Source organism: Mandrillus leucophaeus, unplaced genomic scaffold (genome assembly GCF_000951045.1).
Source record: "Mandrillus leucophaeus isolate KB7577 unplaced genomic scaffold, Mleu.le_1.0 Scaffold686, whole genome shotgun sequence".
Lineage (NCBI taxonomy): Eukaryota > Metazoa > Chordata > Mammalia > Primates > Cercopithecidae > Mandrillus > Mandrillus leucophaeus.
The window spans coordinates 1,169,142-1,186,541 of record NW_012107430.1 but is presented as its reverse complement, the minus strand read 5'-3'; the positions used below and the strand labels follow the sequence as shown (position 1 = coordinate 1,186,541).

General features: G+C 37.4%; 1 protein-coding gene across 1 annotated transcript in view; it reads right to left on the bottom strand.

The window, feature by feature from the left end:
- Window positions 1–17,400, bottom strand: part of ITPR2 (inositol 1,4,5-trisphosphate receptor, type 2) — a 455,230-nt gene that overhangs the window by 369,953 nt on the left and 67,877 nt on the right. The window contains exons 6-9 of the mRNA XM_012002420.1: window positions 13,186–13,284; window positions 12,794–12,877; window positions 12,359–12,505; window positions 8,236–8,331 (exon numbers count right to left, since the gene is read on the bottom strand). Of these exons, the coding sequence (XP_011857810.1) occupies window positions 8,236–8,331; window positions 12,359–12,505; window positions 12,794–12,877; window positions 13,186–13,284 (426 nt within the window). The remainder of the gene's footprint in view (window positions 1–8,235; window positions 8,332–12,358; window positions 12,506–12,793; window positions 12,878–13,185; window positions 13,285–17,400) is intronic.

Below are 17,400 nucleotides of genomic sequence, written 5' to 3'. Positions count from 1 at the left end.
CCAGCATATCAAATGGTCCAATTTCCTTTGAATAGTGCCCCCTTTACTTCTACATAAATAATTAGGTTTATTACATTTTTCTGAATAACTAAACCATCCAGTTAGGTGCTGGTTAATATAGAGTATCATACTTGAGCACTGTATCTATAAGTAAACTTTAGATCTTTTTATCTAATTTGCGCTTACATTTAAGGTTGCAGTCCTTTAAACTTACTATGAGACGTAGTACGGTCACCTACAGATGTTAACAATTAGACATTACCTAGAGCCATTTATCTCAGATGTGCATGTATGGTGGAAGCAATGGCAAAAGAGATCTCAATGTCCCAGAGATTGAGTTAATCTAAATTGTCCTCTAAACTCTTAGAGGACAAGGACCATGTGTTAATCATCTCTGTTTTCTTCACAATGTCAAAGTAAGTACTTCTACCTAGTAGGCATTCAATAAATGTATACTTTCAGTATAACACAGATCAGGGTTTCTCAACCCTTAGCATTACTGGTATCTTGAACCAGATAATTCTTTGTTGTGAGGGGCTGTCCTGTGTATAGTAGAATGTTTAGCTACATCCCATTCCCTAACTGTGACAATAAATAGCAGCTCCCATTTCCCAACTGTCAAAATAAAAATGTCTCTAGACATTGCCATCATTGCCCTCAGTTGAGAGCATTCATTCCTAATACTTTCGTTACATTGGTTTTTTCCATTTTAACAAAACAAATCACCTCTGTGAGCCTGGATTTCTTTTTCTGTAAAGTAAAATTCCTGGATTTAAAACAACAGTCATAGTCCCTATGATTCATTCATCCCATCTTCCAACAGTTACTGAAGGCAAATTAAGTGTCAGGCACTCTTCTAGGCACAAGGCATCCAGCGATGAGTGAAACAGATACAGGCCTTTCATTGCAGGGAACAAAATAGCCATTGAATAGATATACACAATATACACAACGGGTAACAAACAAATACATAGCTAACTGCGAACTGTGATAAGCTCAAAGAAATGCTATAAGCATTTCCTCCCTAAGTGGGGGATTTCTGCAATATCTCAAGTTTATGGAGAATAACTGTGGCATTATCCAGAATCAAAGGCTTTTAAAATTCTAAAATGCTCAATGAATTCTAACTGTGCTATATTATTTGAAAGACCACAATTTAAGTTATTACACAATAGCTTGAGTTAAACTCAAACATATAGACAATAAAAAACACTATTTCAAGTTATTCAAAAGAAACTTCATTTCTGCTTTAGAAAAATTTATCTAAAGAACTTAGAGAAATAAAAGCAATATATGTTAAAATATTCTAATAATCCAAGGTCTTTTCAGCTGTTCTGGATAAGAACTCAGCATACTTTGCCCAATTGATTAAGAGTAATGTCACCCAAAATGTCTATTTATAAATCATGGTAGTGACTGGCTGGCTGTGTGTTATACCTGACATAGGAACTGTACAAGAGATCATGAGATATTATTGGAAGGATTTTCAGTGGCTCCATGAGGCCGTGTTTCCGATGTCAAAGCATCGTAGTAATCTTTTCCAGAAAAACAAGTTAAATAACTAAACTTTGCCCCTAAACACTTACCTTCCTTAAGTTATCTAAGACATGCCAGTTATTAATAACGATACTAATAATAAAACACTACTCTGCATTTTCTGCTTCCGCTCCAAGAAAGTAAATGGACTTAATATTTACTGCATACCTCTTATGTACAAGGTGCTGTACATCTCCTATCTTCTTTAATTCCAGAATAATACCATATAATATACATTCTTAACTTTTTTACACACAAAGGAACTCAGGTCCAGAGGGGTTAAATATTTGCTTAAAGTCAGACAGATTGTAAACAGTACGCATGGGATTTTTTTCCCACTATGCTAGGCTCTGTCACACTGGCCAATATAAACACCATAAACTCAAAGGCAATTCAAGAATTACATAATCCAATTTACCAGGAATGCCTACAGCACATGAAAGTAATATTTTAAATTATAAATATGTCTGTTAAAGTTGGAAAGGCCATGGGAAAGAAGGTTAATACTCTGCAATGTCTAGCCGCACTGTTAGGTACTTCCCTTTGATGCAAAACAGCAGCATCCTCAACCACCTCATTGTAAAAAATACATTTTATAAAAATCATCTAATAGGACTCTTAATTTCCCCCGGCCTACTACTCCACTTCCCCTTTTCACAGCCGTGCTATGAAAACTCAGTCTGCACCTACTGCTGCTTCCCAGCTTCCTGATCATTCCTCCACTCCTGCATTCTGGTTTCCACTAAAAATGTTCCCTATAAGTAAGAAATGATTGCATTCTTGCCAGATGATGTAAAGAGATTTGTTTCTGGCCTGTTCAGTAGCACTCCCTCCTTTGTGCAACTCTCTCCTCCCTCGCTTGGCATTTGTAATTCAGCCCATTTGATTTTCCAGGTGCTTCTGGCTTCTCAGGCTCCCAGTCTCTCCCTAATCCTTCAAAGATAATTTCCTCATGATTCTACCTTCAAACATCCTCCCACTCTCTTTCTACTCCCTAATGATCTTACCTGTGCTCTGAAAACCCAAATCTAACACTGGTCAATCCCCAAACTTCCAGATGTTTTGAAATCTTCCCTAGCGGACAACTTCACCCAGACATTTTATAAGCATAATCAAATTTGAATGGATTATTTCCCTCACCAATTTGGCACCTCTTCTCATTTTTCCTAATTTGGTGAACGACATCACTAATTCTCCAAAGCCAGAATCCTATTCCTTAACCCCTAATACCTGACGGCTTACCACTGCATCAGTTCTGTCTCCCAAGAACACCTTCAACTCTTCCCTTCATCACCATTACCGAAGGCTCTCCCTTTGTTCAAGTCCTTAAAATTACTAAAGCAAAAACTGCTGATGACCTTTCCAAAGCAATATAGGTCAAGTAACGCAAAATAATTTTCTTTGTTAAAGATTGTAATATAGCCCTTTTAAAGACAACTACCCTATTTGTTTGTAGACAGGCAAAACTTCCACCAGATGGCAAAGAAAGAAAATGTAGAAAGCACCAGATCATTCAGACTCTTATCTGGCCTCACTGCCTCTAGATTCAATTTCTTCTAGTAACTTCGCAAAGGCTCCAGAGCAGTGCTGCCCACTACAACGGTCTCTTTGGAAATGTGCATTATTTCACGTGGCATGGCTGTTGAGCAACTTGAAATGTGGCTATTGTGAATGAGAAACTGACTTTTTAATTTTATTTAATTGTGGTAATATTAATTTTAATGTAATAGCCAACATGTGGCTAGAAACTACTATATTAGACAGTACAACTCTGGAGTGGTCTTCTTTAATCATAAATTTATTTATTATACTCCTCTGTACTTTAAAGATAAAACGCATTCTCCTTAATACATATGGCCTGAACTATCAGCTGCACTACCTTTCTGGCCCCATCGCTTCCCTCTTACCTTCTAGCATTACTTCCAAACTCACAAGTCCTATACACGACACTAGTTTGTATGGCACCACACACCTCCTTTCTTGTGTACAAGCTGCCCTCGCTGCCTGAACGCCCTTTCTCCCTCTTCCCCATGTGCTTTACTCATTCATCAAACAGCAACGCCTCTGAGCTCCTGACCATTCCTTGCACATCCCTGACACCCCCTGAGAAAAGTGTGGGCCACTATTCGTAAGCACGCCACTATTCATATTGCTATCATACATTTATCACACTGTACTGGGATTTTTTGAATGACATCACTGATCTCTACCAAAGGCCTGCTAGTAGCTGACCAGTCCCAGCCTCGAGGTAGTTACCAAGATAAACTTCCTCAAACTTCATTCCTGTTACAAACTAGATAAAAGTCAAACCCTTCATTCAAAATCTTAAAGTAAGGAGACCAATCACTCAATCATTCCTTTCACAACCCCTTCCTTGGGCTGGGCCTCAGTTTTAATATTGTCTATGTATGATTTGGATATTCCATATCTCTGATGTACCTCCTTAGCAACTTACACAGGACTGCCCTTTGATTTCTCTAACAGTCCATGTCTATTATTTTCTTTCAGAACCAGTTTGCCCCAAACAAGAATCTTCAACTAACCTCACTCCAGATTCTCTCATGGGAATATGACCCAATTCTACCTGCACATATAATAAGCCCTCCCCGATTGTGCAGCGCTGTCTTCTGAACTAGCAGCTCCGTTCTTTGAAGGCAAAGACTGAGTCCTCAGCTTCCTTTGCTGTACCTGCAGTATTCTACCATACTGTGCATTTACCAGGCACTGAAAAAACATATACTGAAGGTTGCATGAAATCTTAAAGACTATGTTTGCAATTTTATGACTTCCAAAAATAATCATTCCCAATGCTCGCATTCCCCACATCCCAATATGTGTCTTTTTTAAAAATAATATCTAGATATTAAAGAGAAAACTGAATAAGTAAAATAAATACGTGACATGGAGCCTTTACCACCTAAGAATAAGGATACAGTGTAATAAAACAAATAATTCTAGGAGGTTGTCACTCAAAATATTGAGAACCCCCATCCTATTTGAACAACATGACTAATGTTTTGAAATTTAAAACTTGAGCTATTTTTTTTTTTTTTTTTTTTGAGATGGAGTCTTGTTCTGTCGCCCAGGCTGAAGTGCAATGTCATGATCTTGGCTCACTGCAACCTCCACCTCCCAGGTTCAAGTAATTCTCCCACCTCTGCCTCCCAAGTAGCTGGGATTACAGGCACCCGCCATCATGCCTGGCTAATTTTTGTATGTTTGTAGAGACAGGGTTTCACCATGTTGGCCAGGTTAGTCTTGAACTCTTGACCTCAGGTGATCCACCCTCCTCAGCCTCTCAAAGTGCTGGGAATACAGACGTGAGCCACCACGCCCAGCCATCCTGGGCATTTTTTGACAAGAGATTAATACCCAGAATATGTAAGGAGCTAAAACAACTCAACAGACCAAAAAAAAACAAAAAAACAAAAAAAAACACTAATAATCTGATTTAAAAATGAGCAAAAGATCTGAATAGATATTTCTCAAGACATACAAATGGCAAACAAATATATTAAAAAATGCTTAATATCATTAATCATCAGAGAAATGCCAACCAAAATTACAATAAGATATCATCTCACCCCAGTTAAAATGACTTTTATCCAAAAGAAAGGCAATAAAAATGCTGATGTTGTGGAGAAAGGGGAACTCTCACATAGGTGGTAGGAATGTAGATTAGTGCAGCCACTACAGAGAACAGTATGGCGGTTCCTCAAAACACTAAAAATAGAGCTACCATATGATCCAGCAATCCTACTGCTAGGTATATACCCAAAAGGAAGGAAATCAGTACATGGAAAAGATACTTGCATTCCCATGTTTATTACAGCACTACGCACAATAGCCAAGATTTGGAATCAACCTAAGTATACATCAACAGATGAATGGATAAAGAAAATGCAGTACCTGTTCACACTGGAATAGTATTCAGCCATAAAAAAGAATGAGATCCTGTCATTTGCAACAATATGGATAAAACTGGAGGACATGATGTTAAGTGAAATAAGCCATGCACAGAATGACAAATTTCACAAGTTCTCACTCATATGTGGGAGCTAAAAATTAAAACAATTGAACTTATGAAGCTAGGGAGTAGAAGGATGGTTACCAGAGGCTAGGACGGGTGGCAGGGAGGGAGAGAAAAGGTGGAGATGAATAATTGGTACAAAAATATAGTTAGATAAAAGGAGTAAGATCTAGAATTTGATACTCCAATGGGGTAACTACACAGTTAACAATAATTTATTGTATATTTCAAAATAACTAAAAGAGTAGAACTAGAATGTTCCTAACATGAAATGATAAATGCTTGAGGTGACCGATATCCCAAATACCCTATGTGATTATTACACATTGTATACCTGTATCAAGATATCACATGTGCCCCATAAGGATATACATATACTATGTACCCATAAAAATTTAAAAGTTTAAACAAGAAATAAAGACGTGGGCATTTTTAGAAAGCAAAATGATAAAAGTGTAATCATTGTTTCTCAACTGCTATCAGAGGCTAGTTACCAGCTGTTCCTGGACTGGAAATCCCTGTGATTTGGCCACACCTCTAGACACTTTCACACCAGTAAGGACAAGCATCCTGAGACATGAGCACACCCAGATTTTGTCCCAACTGACATAGAAGATACAAAACACCAATGTATGGATGCCAGGATTTTGAGACTATGATTGCTATTTTGATATTAGAACACAGAGCGCCCATTCTGTTACACTAGTTAAAATCAGCAGAAAATAAATTCCTAGCTTTCAATTTTCAGATATGTACTTAATACTTAATTTTCCTCCTCCCACTAGACCATAAAAAAGATGTTATCTAAAGTATTAAAGGTCAAAGAAAAGGTCCTCTAAATACACCAGACTCTTTAATGAACGAGACGGCACCTGGCATTTAAAGCTGCATTCTCTAGAGACAGGATGAAAGACAGTCTTTCAAATCTTTTCAAAGAATGAATTGCTTTCTACTTCTCCATTTTTAATTAATTCATGTATGTATTGAAATCTTGGGTCTTCACTAAGATTAATGAACAATTCAATTCTTAAAAATCTAATCATTTGAATGCATCAAATGATACATGTTTTAATTATAGAAATTAACCAAGAAAACTAGTAATATACATGTACATCATGTCAGTTTTCTACAGCACATCAGTAGATTTGCTTGAAAAGTGAATTGGGGAAAAGAGCCACTAACATAAGATCCCAGAGGATTTTAATCCTAATTTCTTATCTTTTATAGGATATCTAGTTAGGCTTTTGTAATTTTTATTTTAGACAAGATTCTCTACCTTACTAATGATTTTTGCTTCAATGAGTTGTTTTTCAAAAGGGTTACTTTAAACCATTTATACTATAAACAGACTGTAAATTGCAAAGCTGTATTTCATCTAGTTGAGCACTAAATAATGTGTTAGATACTTTAAAAAGTAAAAATAATCCCTGTTTATCACATAAAATTAGGCTGGGCACAGTGGCTCATGCCTATAATCCCAGGACTTTGAGAGGTCGAGGCAGGCGCTTGAGTCCAGGAGTCTGAGACCAGCCTGGCCAACAGGGCAAAACCCCTTCTCTACTAAAAATATAAACCGTAGCCAGGCATGGTGGCATGAACCTGTAGTCCCAGCTAATCAGGAGGCTGAGGCAAGAGGATTGCTTGAACCTGGGAGGCACAGATTGAGTGCATCATGGCACTCCAGCCTGGGCAACAGGGCAAGAATCTGTCTTAAAAAAAAAAAAAATTAGTCATGCCAGCATCACTTACCCTGTGCTTACCATAAGCCACAACTTCTGCAAGCACTTTGCCTCATTTAATTCTAATAAGTTAAGATAAATAGAAATAAATTTGATTATCCCCATTTTCCAGAAGAAGAAATTGGAGTGTAGTGTGATTAATTTGCCCAATATGTCTCCAAATGCCTCTCACATACAAATCCTGAAATCTCCTTCTTCCCATCCTCTATCCATTCACAAAGTAGTCATCAAATGCTTTCTAAGTGCCCAGCACAGTTCCATAAATGGAAATTTTCATACATCTAGAAAAGACTAGCTTCAAAATTATTTTTAAATTAGATAACCAAACTTTAATTAAAACATTTATAAAACTTCCATGATGTTATTTCTGCCCATCCTTCATATCTTCTGATATCCTTCATATCTGTCTGTCAACATATTTTTAGTGGATAAAGAAAAAGCTTTTGTATGTTTTTACCATTTTTATTGACAGTTTTAGGAAGAAAACATTTTCCTTCCCAACGTTTTGAACAATAAAAGCCACCCACGGTGAAAGAGGCCACTGCAGATGAACCCAAAGCTAGCTAGGCTATATGACATGAGCAATGAACTCATCATATCTCTGATGCGGACATTCTGAAAAGGTGAAGCTAAATAGAAAATTTAGGCCACATCACATACATATGCAAATCAGATGCCTCATTCCAGTTGACCTTCCAGTAAACCAACTGCAGAGTTTTGTTGTTATTATCGTTGTTCTCTTAATTTGTAATGCTTTGACTAGCATTTACATTTTAAAAATAATTTATATGCCAATCCAGAATACTAGAAGCAACAATCAAATTTGTATAATGACTGTTCCTGCAAATATAATGTCTTGTGGAGAACCCGAATGTCTCTTTCACTAATTCAGAGTCAGAAACTTAATACCACTTTATCCATTAGTCTTACCTCTGCAGCTAAATAGTTTCCAGTTGCAAGATGTTTAAATCTGAACAAGCTGTTCCACTGTCCTGCACCCCCACGGCATGGGTCATGATGAACCACCTACAAAGAGAGCAACGACAGTAATGGCAAAACAATATTTATGTTCCTGGCAAGCAAATGCCAACAGTTTACATGTCCGCCCTCCTGTTAGTGCTGATCTGTCAAACCTAATATAAGTTTCCATGAGAGTATAATGTGGCAGAAAAACAAAATTCCCCATAAATGAGCAAGAGACATGTTATAACAGTTGTTAACTCGTGCATGCGTGACACTCGTGCCTTACATTTGCAAACACAGCTTTACTCAGAAAGACATGTTTCCAAGACCAAAGTGGAAACACTGAGATTTTCTTCCCTTTGTTTTTCAAACATTTTCTTGGCAGATTGCATTAAGAGCCCACTATGTGCCAAGTACCTTCAACAGAAGAGAAACACAGCAGTGGATAAAGCTAGAGCTTCCATTCTAATGGAAAAGAGAGAGCTAGCGAACAAAGAAGTAAGATTTGACAAGTGCCAGAAATGACACAAGGGCAGTGCATGATTGAGCACCTAGGGAAGGCAACTTTAGATATGACCATCATGAGTATGGGCCACTTGGAGATGTCATGTGAGCTGAAACCTGGAGGATGAGAAAGCCACGCAGATTGGAAGAGAGAATCACAAATGTCAAGGCCTAAGGTCTAAACTACTTAATTCTTGGCCCTTTCCATACATGCTTTTTATTGACAGCATGTCTTTTGATACCTGTCTTTGAATTGGCTTTGCCCAGAGGCAGAGTCCCTAGGCTCACTGGGAATGAACGCAGTAGAAGCTCTGACACACCTGGTTGCAACAGGTGGGATGGGGCAGCAGAAAAGCTCGGGTTTTACACTCAGACTCAGGCATGTGAGTCCCAGGTCCACCAATTACTGGGGTATGACCACAGAAAGGAATTTAACATCTTTGAGCCTTATTTCTTCGTGTACAAAATGGGTTGATTCACAGGATTGTTATGAAGATTAAATATCATAAGGCATATCAGAGTGCTAGGATAACTTTCATGACTCTCCCTCAGCACATTACATCCTTTTTGCTAGTATTGACCACCCTTTGGCTCCTGCTGCAACCGTGAATTCCGTATGTTAACATACTTCACTTGCTAATGCCTTTTCCTAGACTCCAGCAACTGTCTTCCCATACTCTCATAACCCAGATAAAATAATAATTATGAAAATACTTCAAAGCCCTTGAGGTCTTACAAAACACTCCCTCTGTGGCCAAAAGCCCACCTATCCTTCAAGTTCTCACATCACATTTCTTCCACAAATCCTCTGCTAATCACACTGGCCACTGTGATCTTCTCAGTGTTTGAAATCTTAATTCTTTGGGGGAGGCAGAGATATCTGCAAGAATCTGATGAAATCTAATGTTTGTCTCAAATACACACACATACACACACACACACACACACATTTCGTGATTTGTATATAATTGCTAAGGTTAACAAATCTGAAGATCTCAAGAACTACTCTCATATACATCAGTGGGTCTGGCAAGGGCAGTACAGTTCCCTAGCGGGGATATTCTAGAGATTTGGAAGGGAGGGTGTTTTTGTTTATCACGATGATTTTGGAGGGATGTTACTGGCATTTAACATGCAGTGACCAAGATATTATCTATGCTGCAATTTACAGGGAATTCCAGAATGTGATCAACACTGTGTGTGGCCCTCAGGACCAGCCCCACCCTGCTAAGTGCTCCCCTGCATCACAGGGGCTGAAAGCCTCACCCAGTGGGGCTCTGAGGACATTCCCATTAGAATGGAAAGCAGAGGACAGTAGAAGAGAGGCTCCTCTTTGGGCTGCAGTAACAGTGGGAGCAGCTGACTAGTGCCCGCTCCTACAAGGAGCGTGGGTAAGGACCCCTCAGCATGTGAGCAGAGGCCTGCAAGCTGAGAGTCATTGCATTGCTTATCTGCATTCAGATAAGCCCATGTCCCCCATTCCACGTTTCCTCCCCAGCCCTTCCAATCATGTTGAACATAATTTCCCTCTTGCTTGAAACACCTGATGCTTATGCTGGGTAAGTACAGTCCTCAGACTTCCTCACTGAAGCCCAACTGTGACAGCACACAATAAAGAAACGTCCTGAAGCCTGCATCTTTCAAATCTCAGACAGAAATAAGCCTACCATCGACATAAACTGGCAATACTTTAGTACATCAGCAGGTAAAAACATTTTACATCAAGTTATATGAAATTCATTATGGTGAGGGACGTTTAAATGAAGTAAAGACATCTCAAACTTATTAAACTATTTATTCGTTCTCTATTCTGTTCAATGTCTCACAGCATTTCCAACTATGCATTTTGATGGAAAGGGTTCACGGCAGTGGTACAGTTACAGCAAAAGCTATAAAACTGAAAGCAAAAATATGAGAGAATTTTCAAAACTCCTTTTAACAGACTCAGAACCAATATTAAATAAGCACAGACATATCAAATGCAGGTAACTCACCGTATTTCATTAACAGAGTTTTAAATAATATCTCATCTTATTGCTACCTCTATATTTTTTAAATTTTTAAAAAGAGCAGAATATTAAGAACTTTATGGTATGAAAATGCATGCTGTAATTATGTATTTATTTTAGGACGGCCTGTTATTTTTCAGTTTTACTCTTAAGAATGAGGCAGACTTCTGGGAGGGGTTTCATGCAGCCTCGTGTGTTAGTCGCTTTCGTCATAGCTGTTTTCCCCAGAGCTTCTCAGTTCCATCACCTGTTGATGGTTAGGTCTCCAAAGTCCATCTGCATGCTAGCAACTGAAATTATTCCTCAATACGTTGTGGAGTTTCAGATAGAAGACAAGTTCTTTTGTACTATTTCGTCTCGATTCTAAACCATGTCATAAACTTAAGAGAGTTCTTTTTCAGTGTCATATTTATAAACAAGGCTCAGCTCATTGGCAGAGGCATCATACTTCCTCATTTTCTGCATCTCGTCAGTAATTTGCCTAAAGTATTATCCCTACTTTGATTATGGTTATCTCTCCGTTTTTCAGTTTGTCCCACTACTACATCTCCTAACACTGGTTATCATTCAAGGGCCCACATTTACCTTTGCTTTTTCATTTTCCTGTACTTGGATGGGTTGTCTTCTGATCCTCTTCAACCACTTCTCTCAAATCCAAACATATCCATCCATGATACGCATAAATATTGTATTGTTTAGATAGTCATTCTCATGTTGAAATACATATTATTATATTATAAAGTATTTTCCTTTTATTTTTTCTTTATCTTAGAATTTGAGCATTATACTAATTCTACCTATTAGAATATATAAATAATATTACCTATAAATTTCATTTTAGAATATTAAAGGGAATATCACAAAATATATGTTTTAAAAATTGAGGGCAAGTGAAGAATTTGAAATGGTTGAGAACCATAGCTAGTGGCTTAGATGTTTAGTAAATCTCTTGTTCATAGGCAATTCTGTAGATCTTATCTCCTCCACCTATAAAAAGATCCTTTAAGGAAAAATCCATAGATTACATTTCCTTAATTACTCTATCATGTTCCACATTTAAGTGACACTTTTAAAAAGATGAATGAATTCTTAACTATGGGTCTCCGGATTCCAATAGAAATGGCATCCGCAGAAGAAATAAACATTGTTCTCCTCAGGGACTGAGTAGCTCTGGCATCAACCTTCCTCAAAGTGAGGCCTCCTACTCCATCTTGACTCCAGTGCCATTTGAGGCACATGGTCTTCAGTCTAACTAGTCTTGACATTTCACTACTGATTTGTTAAAAGATTGTACTGTACCGTCTTAAAATGTGTGTGCGCGTGTGTGTGTGTGTATGTGTGTATTTGATAGAGAAGGAGAGAAAGAAAAAATGAGAGATACCACAGAGAAGACAAGCTAAGGAAATAGTTTCCTTTCAAACTGGTCACAGCAATGAATAGGCACAAGTTGGTTCACAAAAATTATTTTATTTTATGATTCTATCACAAATGATGCCTATAACAATAAAACAACCGGCCCAGTGAATCTTGCCTTTTTGATCTACATATTTATTAAGTGCCAAAAAGTATTTACATACCTCTATTTCCCACAGCGCTTTAGAACTAGTAGCAGAAGTAGCTGATTGGCGCAAGGTTGTACGAAGGAAAATGTGCTGTTTTTTCTCGTATTCATCACAAGTCAAAAACTTCTCTTGTTCCGCATGAAACAATCTAACAACGTCCCCCTAGAAAAAAAGTCAAGAGACATCTGAACACACACATGTGAGAAGAAAGTGTCTCTTTCTGGTTTTGATACTCTGGGCCCTTCTGCTAGCTATTTGGCTTTTAATGCTTATTTAAACATTTAAAAATATTGGTGGGGGGGAAATTCAGTAAAACACTTAGAGTAAGTATTAACATGTGTAGTCACATTCTAAATTATGAACACCAGTGAATACATAGGTTTTGCATCTAGCATTTCAGTAAGACTGCCTTAATTTCTCCAGCAAATGTCCTATGTAGCACATACTTACTCCTTTTAATACATCCTCTCGATAGGAACTATATTTCATGAATAAAGTGATTTTCCAGCTGGTGTTGCAATTAACAGCATTCACCTATTAATGAAGAAATGTTCAAAGTCATAAGACTACAGATTCCATTCTCTACCAGAAATTATTAGTTCAACTAGTAACAAGAAATTAAAGACAACTTTGGATAATGAAGTATATAGTTCAATACAAGTATCTTTGAGAGATCATCCAAAAATAGCAATAGCTAATCATAGCTATATGTACCTTAGGGATATTAATTAGAATAACTGGGATTATGCTCATGAAAACAATGAAAGAAACCATATTACTTTTTTCTCCCTCTGTCTCATGAGAAAAATCAACACATTCATTCCTTTTCCACTTGAACTTACCTCTTTACACCCTGGGTTATCAAGAAGCTCTATGTTGCTGGCATGTAGTGGCTGTCCTGCATTCACAGGCATCAAAACAACTTTATCTCCTACAACAATCTAGGAAGCAGAAATAAATCACAATTGAGATACTACATGGATCTTTGGTGCTATATTTGAAGCTAGAAATAACTGCACAAGAGTCCGCGTTATTGATCTGACATCTGGTTCTTTTATCCTTCACACAAATTTTCATTCAATTCTTTTTCTCTTTGAGGTAAAATATCTTCTAATAAATGATCATAGAAGCATGTCCCATAGTGCCTATCAGTCTGGATTGAGAAAGCTACTGTGGATCTTTTTCATATTCATCTCCCATTTCAGTTAGAGCTTTCTTAAAGTCAATAAATAGGCCATTATCCCTCCCCATGAGGTCTTATGCCACAAGCACAACAGAGAGAGTAAATGCATCTGCCACCCAAAAAAAAAAAAAAAAGCAATCTATCCAAATATTAGAACCACTGCAAAAGCAAGCAGAAAATGTTATACACTTGTATCATCTTTGCGATGAGAGATGAGTATATTTGATCTTCCCATAGTCTCAGAAGTGTATTAAAAATTCTAACGTCAGCTCAATTCAGGAAATGCAGGATTAGGCATGACCTTGTAGAAATATGTTTTGTGTTTGAGCCTTGGGCATCTGATTCACTCATATCTTAAATACATTAAACTAATATCGCTCCTTAAACCTGATGTTCATTTTTAATAAAAACTAAAATTGATTATGGGAAAAGTCCTCTAAAGAAGTAAGTCTAATTGATTTTTAAATGTATGCTATTGTAGCAATATCCACCTTATCTTTAAGTATTTTTATTCATAACTCAAATTGTGGGGAATCGAAGTTATCCTTTCTTCATGATAACAAAGAACAGTTTAATTTTCATTATTAAAGTTACTTACGTTGCTGAATTTATTTAGAAGACATATTATTGTAGTAAATAAAATCTCACTTAAAGAATGATCACTATCTCAAAAATGAAAACCAAAACCCTCTCTTTGTATATTTTATACCAAGTAAATGTTAGAATGAATTAGTTTGATATATAAATGAAAAAACAAATCATAATTCAGTTGATACAAATAAACAGAACTTCTCCACGTAGTGTAACTTAATCTAAACCCAAACTTTAAAAAACATGATTTCATATTTTCGGTATCAGATAACCTCACATGGATGATACGGAGGAGTCCACACTCACATATGGTACTGTTATCACAAACTATATCTGGCAATCAAAACATAATAGAGAAGCCTCAAGCTCACCAACCAACCAAAGAAAGGTTGCGCTTTGGTTTGTGGAAATAGCTCCTGCTGTTTACAGGACTGGTCTCTACTCATCACGTCCATAAGTAGTCAGATGCTGTAACTCACAAAGATTCATCATAGAAGCTCTCTATATACAGTTAAGGAAAGATCATTAAGGAGCAGTATTAAGTGAAAAGATGAATAGGCAGAGCAAGGCATGTAGTATGCTCATTTGTATAAAAATGTGAGGGAGAGAATAGGAGTATCTGCATAAAGGAATGTCTCCAGTGCACACTTGAGGAAGAAGAAGGGTAGAAATTGGGCAAATGAAATAAAAAAGTAGAAGAGAGATTTTTCACAATATATCTTTACATTGTTTTCTATCTTTGAACCATGAATTGGTATCCCTTTTAAAATTTAAATTATGAGCAAAAACAAATGAAAGTCAACATGACGTAAGCATATTCCCAATCCCCTTTCTCCCTAGGAAAACTTGTGCTGTTGCACGTGACACCAAGGCAGCTCCAAGTCACAGGGCCATGTAGAGGCCTGAGTCATCATCCATACTCTAAAGCACTGGGAGCTTGATACCACATTTTGCCAGTGCTACATCTGATCTTCCAATTACATTTTTTTCTTTATTTCTTCTAAAGAAAAGAAAACAAAACAAAACAAAAACAGAATACATGTGCAGAACGTGCAGGTTTGTTACATAGGTATACATGTGCCCTGGTGGCTTACTGCACCTATTGACCCATCCTCTAAGTTCCCTCCCCTCACCCCCCAACCCCCGACAGGCCCTGGGGTGTGTTGTTCGCCTCTCTGTGTCCATGTGTTCTCAACTTCCAATTTCTTAAAGAACAATTGGATTCGGCTGACTATTTTATTATCATCTGTGCCATGTAAATCCTAGCCAATAAGTTTCTAAATATAATGACATATTTTAACCATGTCCTTCCAATTCGAGAATACTTTTGGTTGCACCTACATTAGCTGCTCTAAGTCCTGCTATTTAACTATAGTTGTCTGTAAGTTTTGGGTCAATCCATATATTTATTTCAAAACACCACCCATAAAGCTATGTGTATATATACATATGGTTTTAAATACATATATATTTAAATATATATAATATATATAAATGTGTGTATATATAAGTATATATATGTGTGTGTGTATATACATAGAGAGAGAGAGAGAGGGAGAGTTTTTTCTTTTTTTTGAGATGGGGGTCTTGCTCTGCCACCCAGGCTGGAGTACAGTGGCACAGTCTCAACTCACTGCAACCTCTGCTTCCCAGGATCAAGAGATTCTCCTGCCTCAGCCTCCCGAGTAGCTGGGATTACAGACGTGCACCATCACACCCAGATAATTTTTGTATTTTTAGTAGATACAGGGTTTCACTGTGTTGGTCAGGCTGGTTTCGAACTCCTGACCGCAGGTGATTCACCTGCCTCAGCCTCCCAGAGTGCTGGGATTACAGGTGTGAGCCACTGTGCCCAGCATAACATTGTATATATTTTTAAGAGACCAATCATATAGCCAAAACGTTCCTTGATATCTGTGAAACAGCTTCCAGTGGTTCATAAAAATGGTATTCGTAAGTAGAATCTAATATTAATTCAGTAGTTTTCAGGTCCTCATTCTTATTCTTGACAATGATTACCTTGCCTAAGCAAGCTGAATAAAACTTGCAAGTGAAAAGGATAAAATACCAATCATGTGAAATAAAAAGAATATTAAGAAGTGCCAGGGAGAAAACAAAAAGGTCTAAGAAGTAGTCCCTATTCTCACGGAATTCATACCTAATTAGATAATTTAGCAAATATGGAATATGGTAATATTTTCAGAATAGTGAAGCTCAGGACGTGATTCACAGATGGGGTCAGGTGCTTTCTGCTATGTATCTAATATAGAACTTGAGGGGGACAGAGCGAGACTCTGTCTCCAAAAAAAAAAAAAAAAAAGAATTTGAGGGTGAAGACATTTTCTGCCACATCCTAGGATCAGCCATCACATTCACTCTAGTACACAAACATGTTTTTTATAAATTGCAATTTCAAAAGCACTTCTGTTGATTCTATGTAAGAGCCATGTCAGATTCAAGCTGAGATTTTGCTGAAAATAAAGAGGGATATAACATCACCAGCAGCTACCCTTCTTTTGAAGTGGCACCTGGTATGGTGAAAAGAACATCACAGTAGGAATCTAAACCCCAGGGTTCTAGTTCCACCGTAGCTAGAAATTCAAGGCACATATTTTTTCCAAAATGGCGAAGTCTACTTGCTGTTTGAAGAGTTTCTTTTTTCAAGAGTTAAAATTTTCTCTTTATTTAAAGAATATCTGACTTTTATTCCCTTTTAAAACCTACCATAAAGGTAAAGAACCCAAGATTTCTTAGATCAAAATTGAAAATGAAAAATTAACTACTCAACCGTGGGAAGATACATAAAAATAAAAAAAGAAAAATGAAATATTTATGTTCTCTGCTCATAGCTGTCCCTAGTGACTTTGCAGTTCAACTGCAATCACGGGCTTTGTATACAGCTGAAAGTAGAGGGATCCATGAGTCTATTTTCTCCCCAAAACCATCCATCCCACAATTCCATAAAGTATATCATAAAGTTGCCCTTAAGTAGTAGGAACTATTTCCTTTTGAAGATAGGGTTTCCTTTCTCCCAGACAATCATGACCCTATTTATTGCATTTCATTTGGGTCATAGAACATCTTGCTGGATGTGAAAACCTCATCTTAAAATATCATCTTAAAACCTCATCTATTGTTCTTGGGTTTTTTGTTTGTTTGTTTGTCTGTCTGTCTGTTTGAGACGGAGTCTCACTCTGTCATCCAGGCTGGAGTGCAGTGGCACGATCTCAGCTCACTGCAAGCTCCTGGGTTCACGCCATTCTCCTGCCTCAGCCTCCCAAGC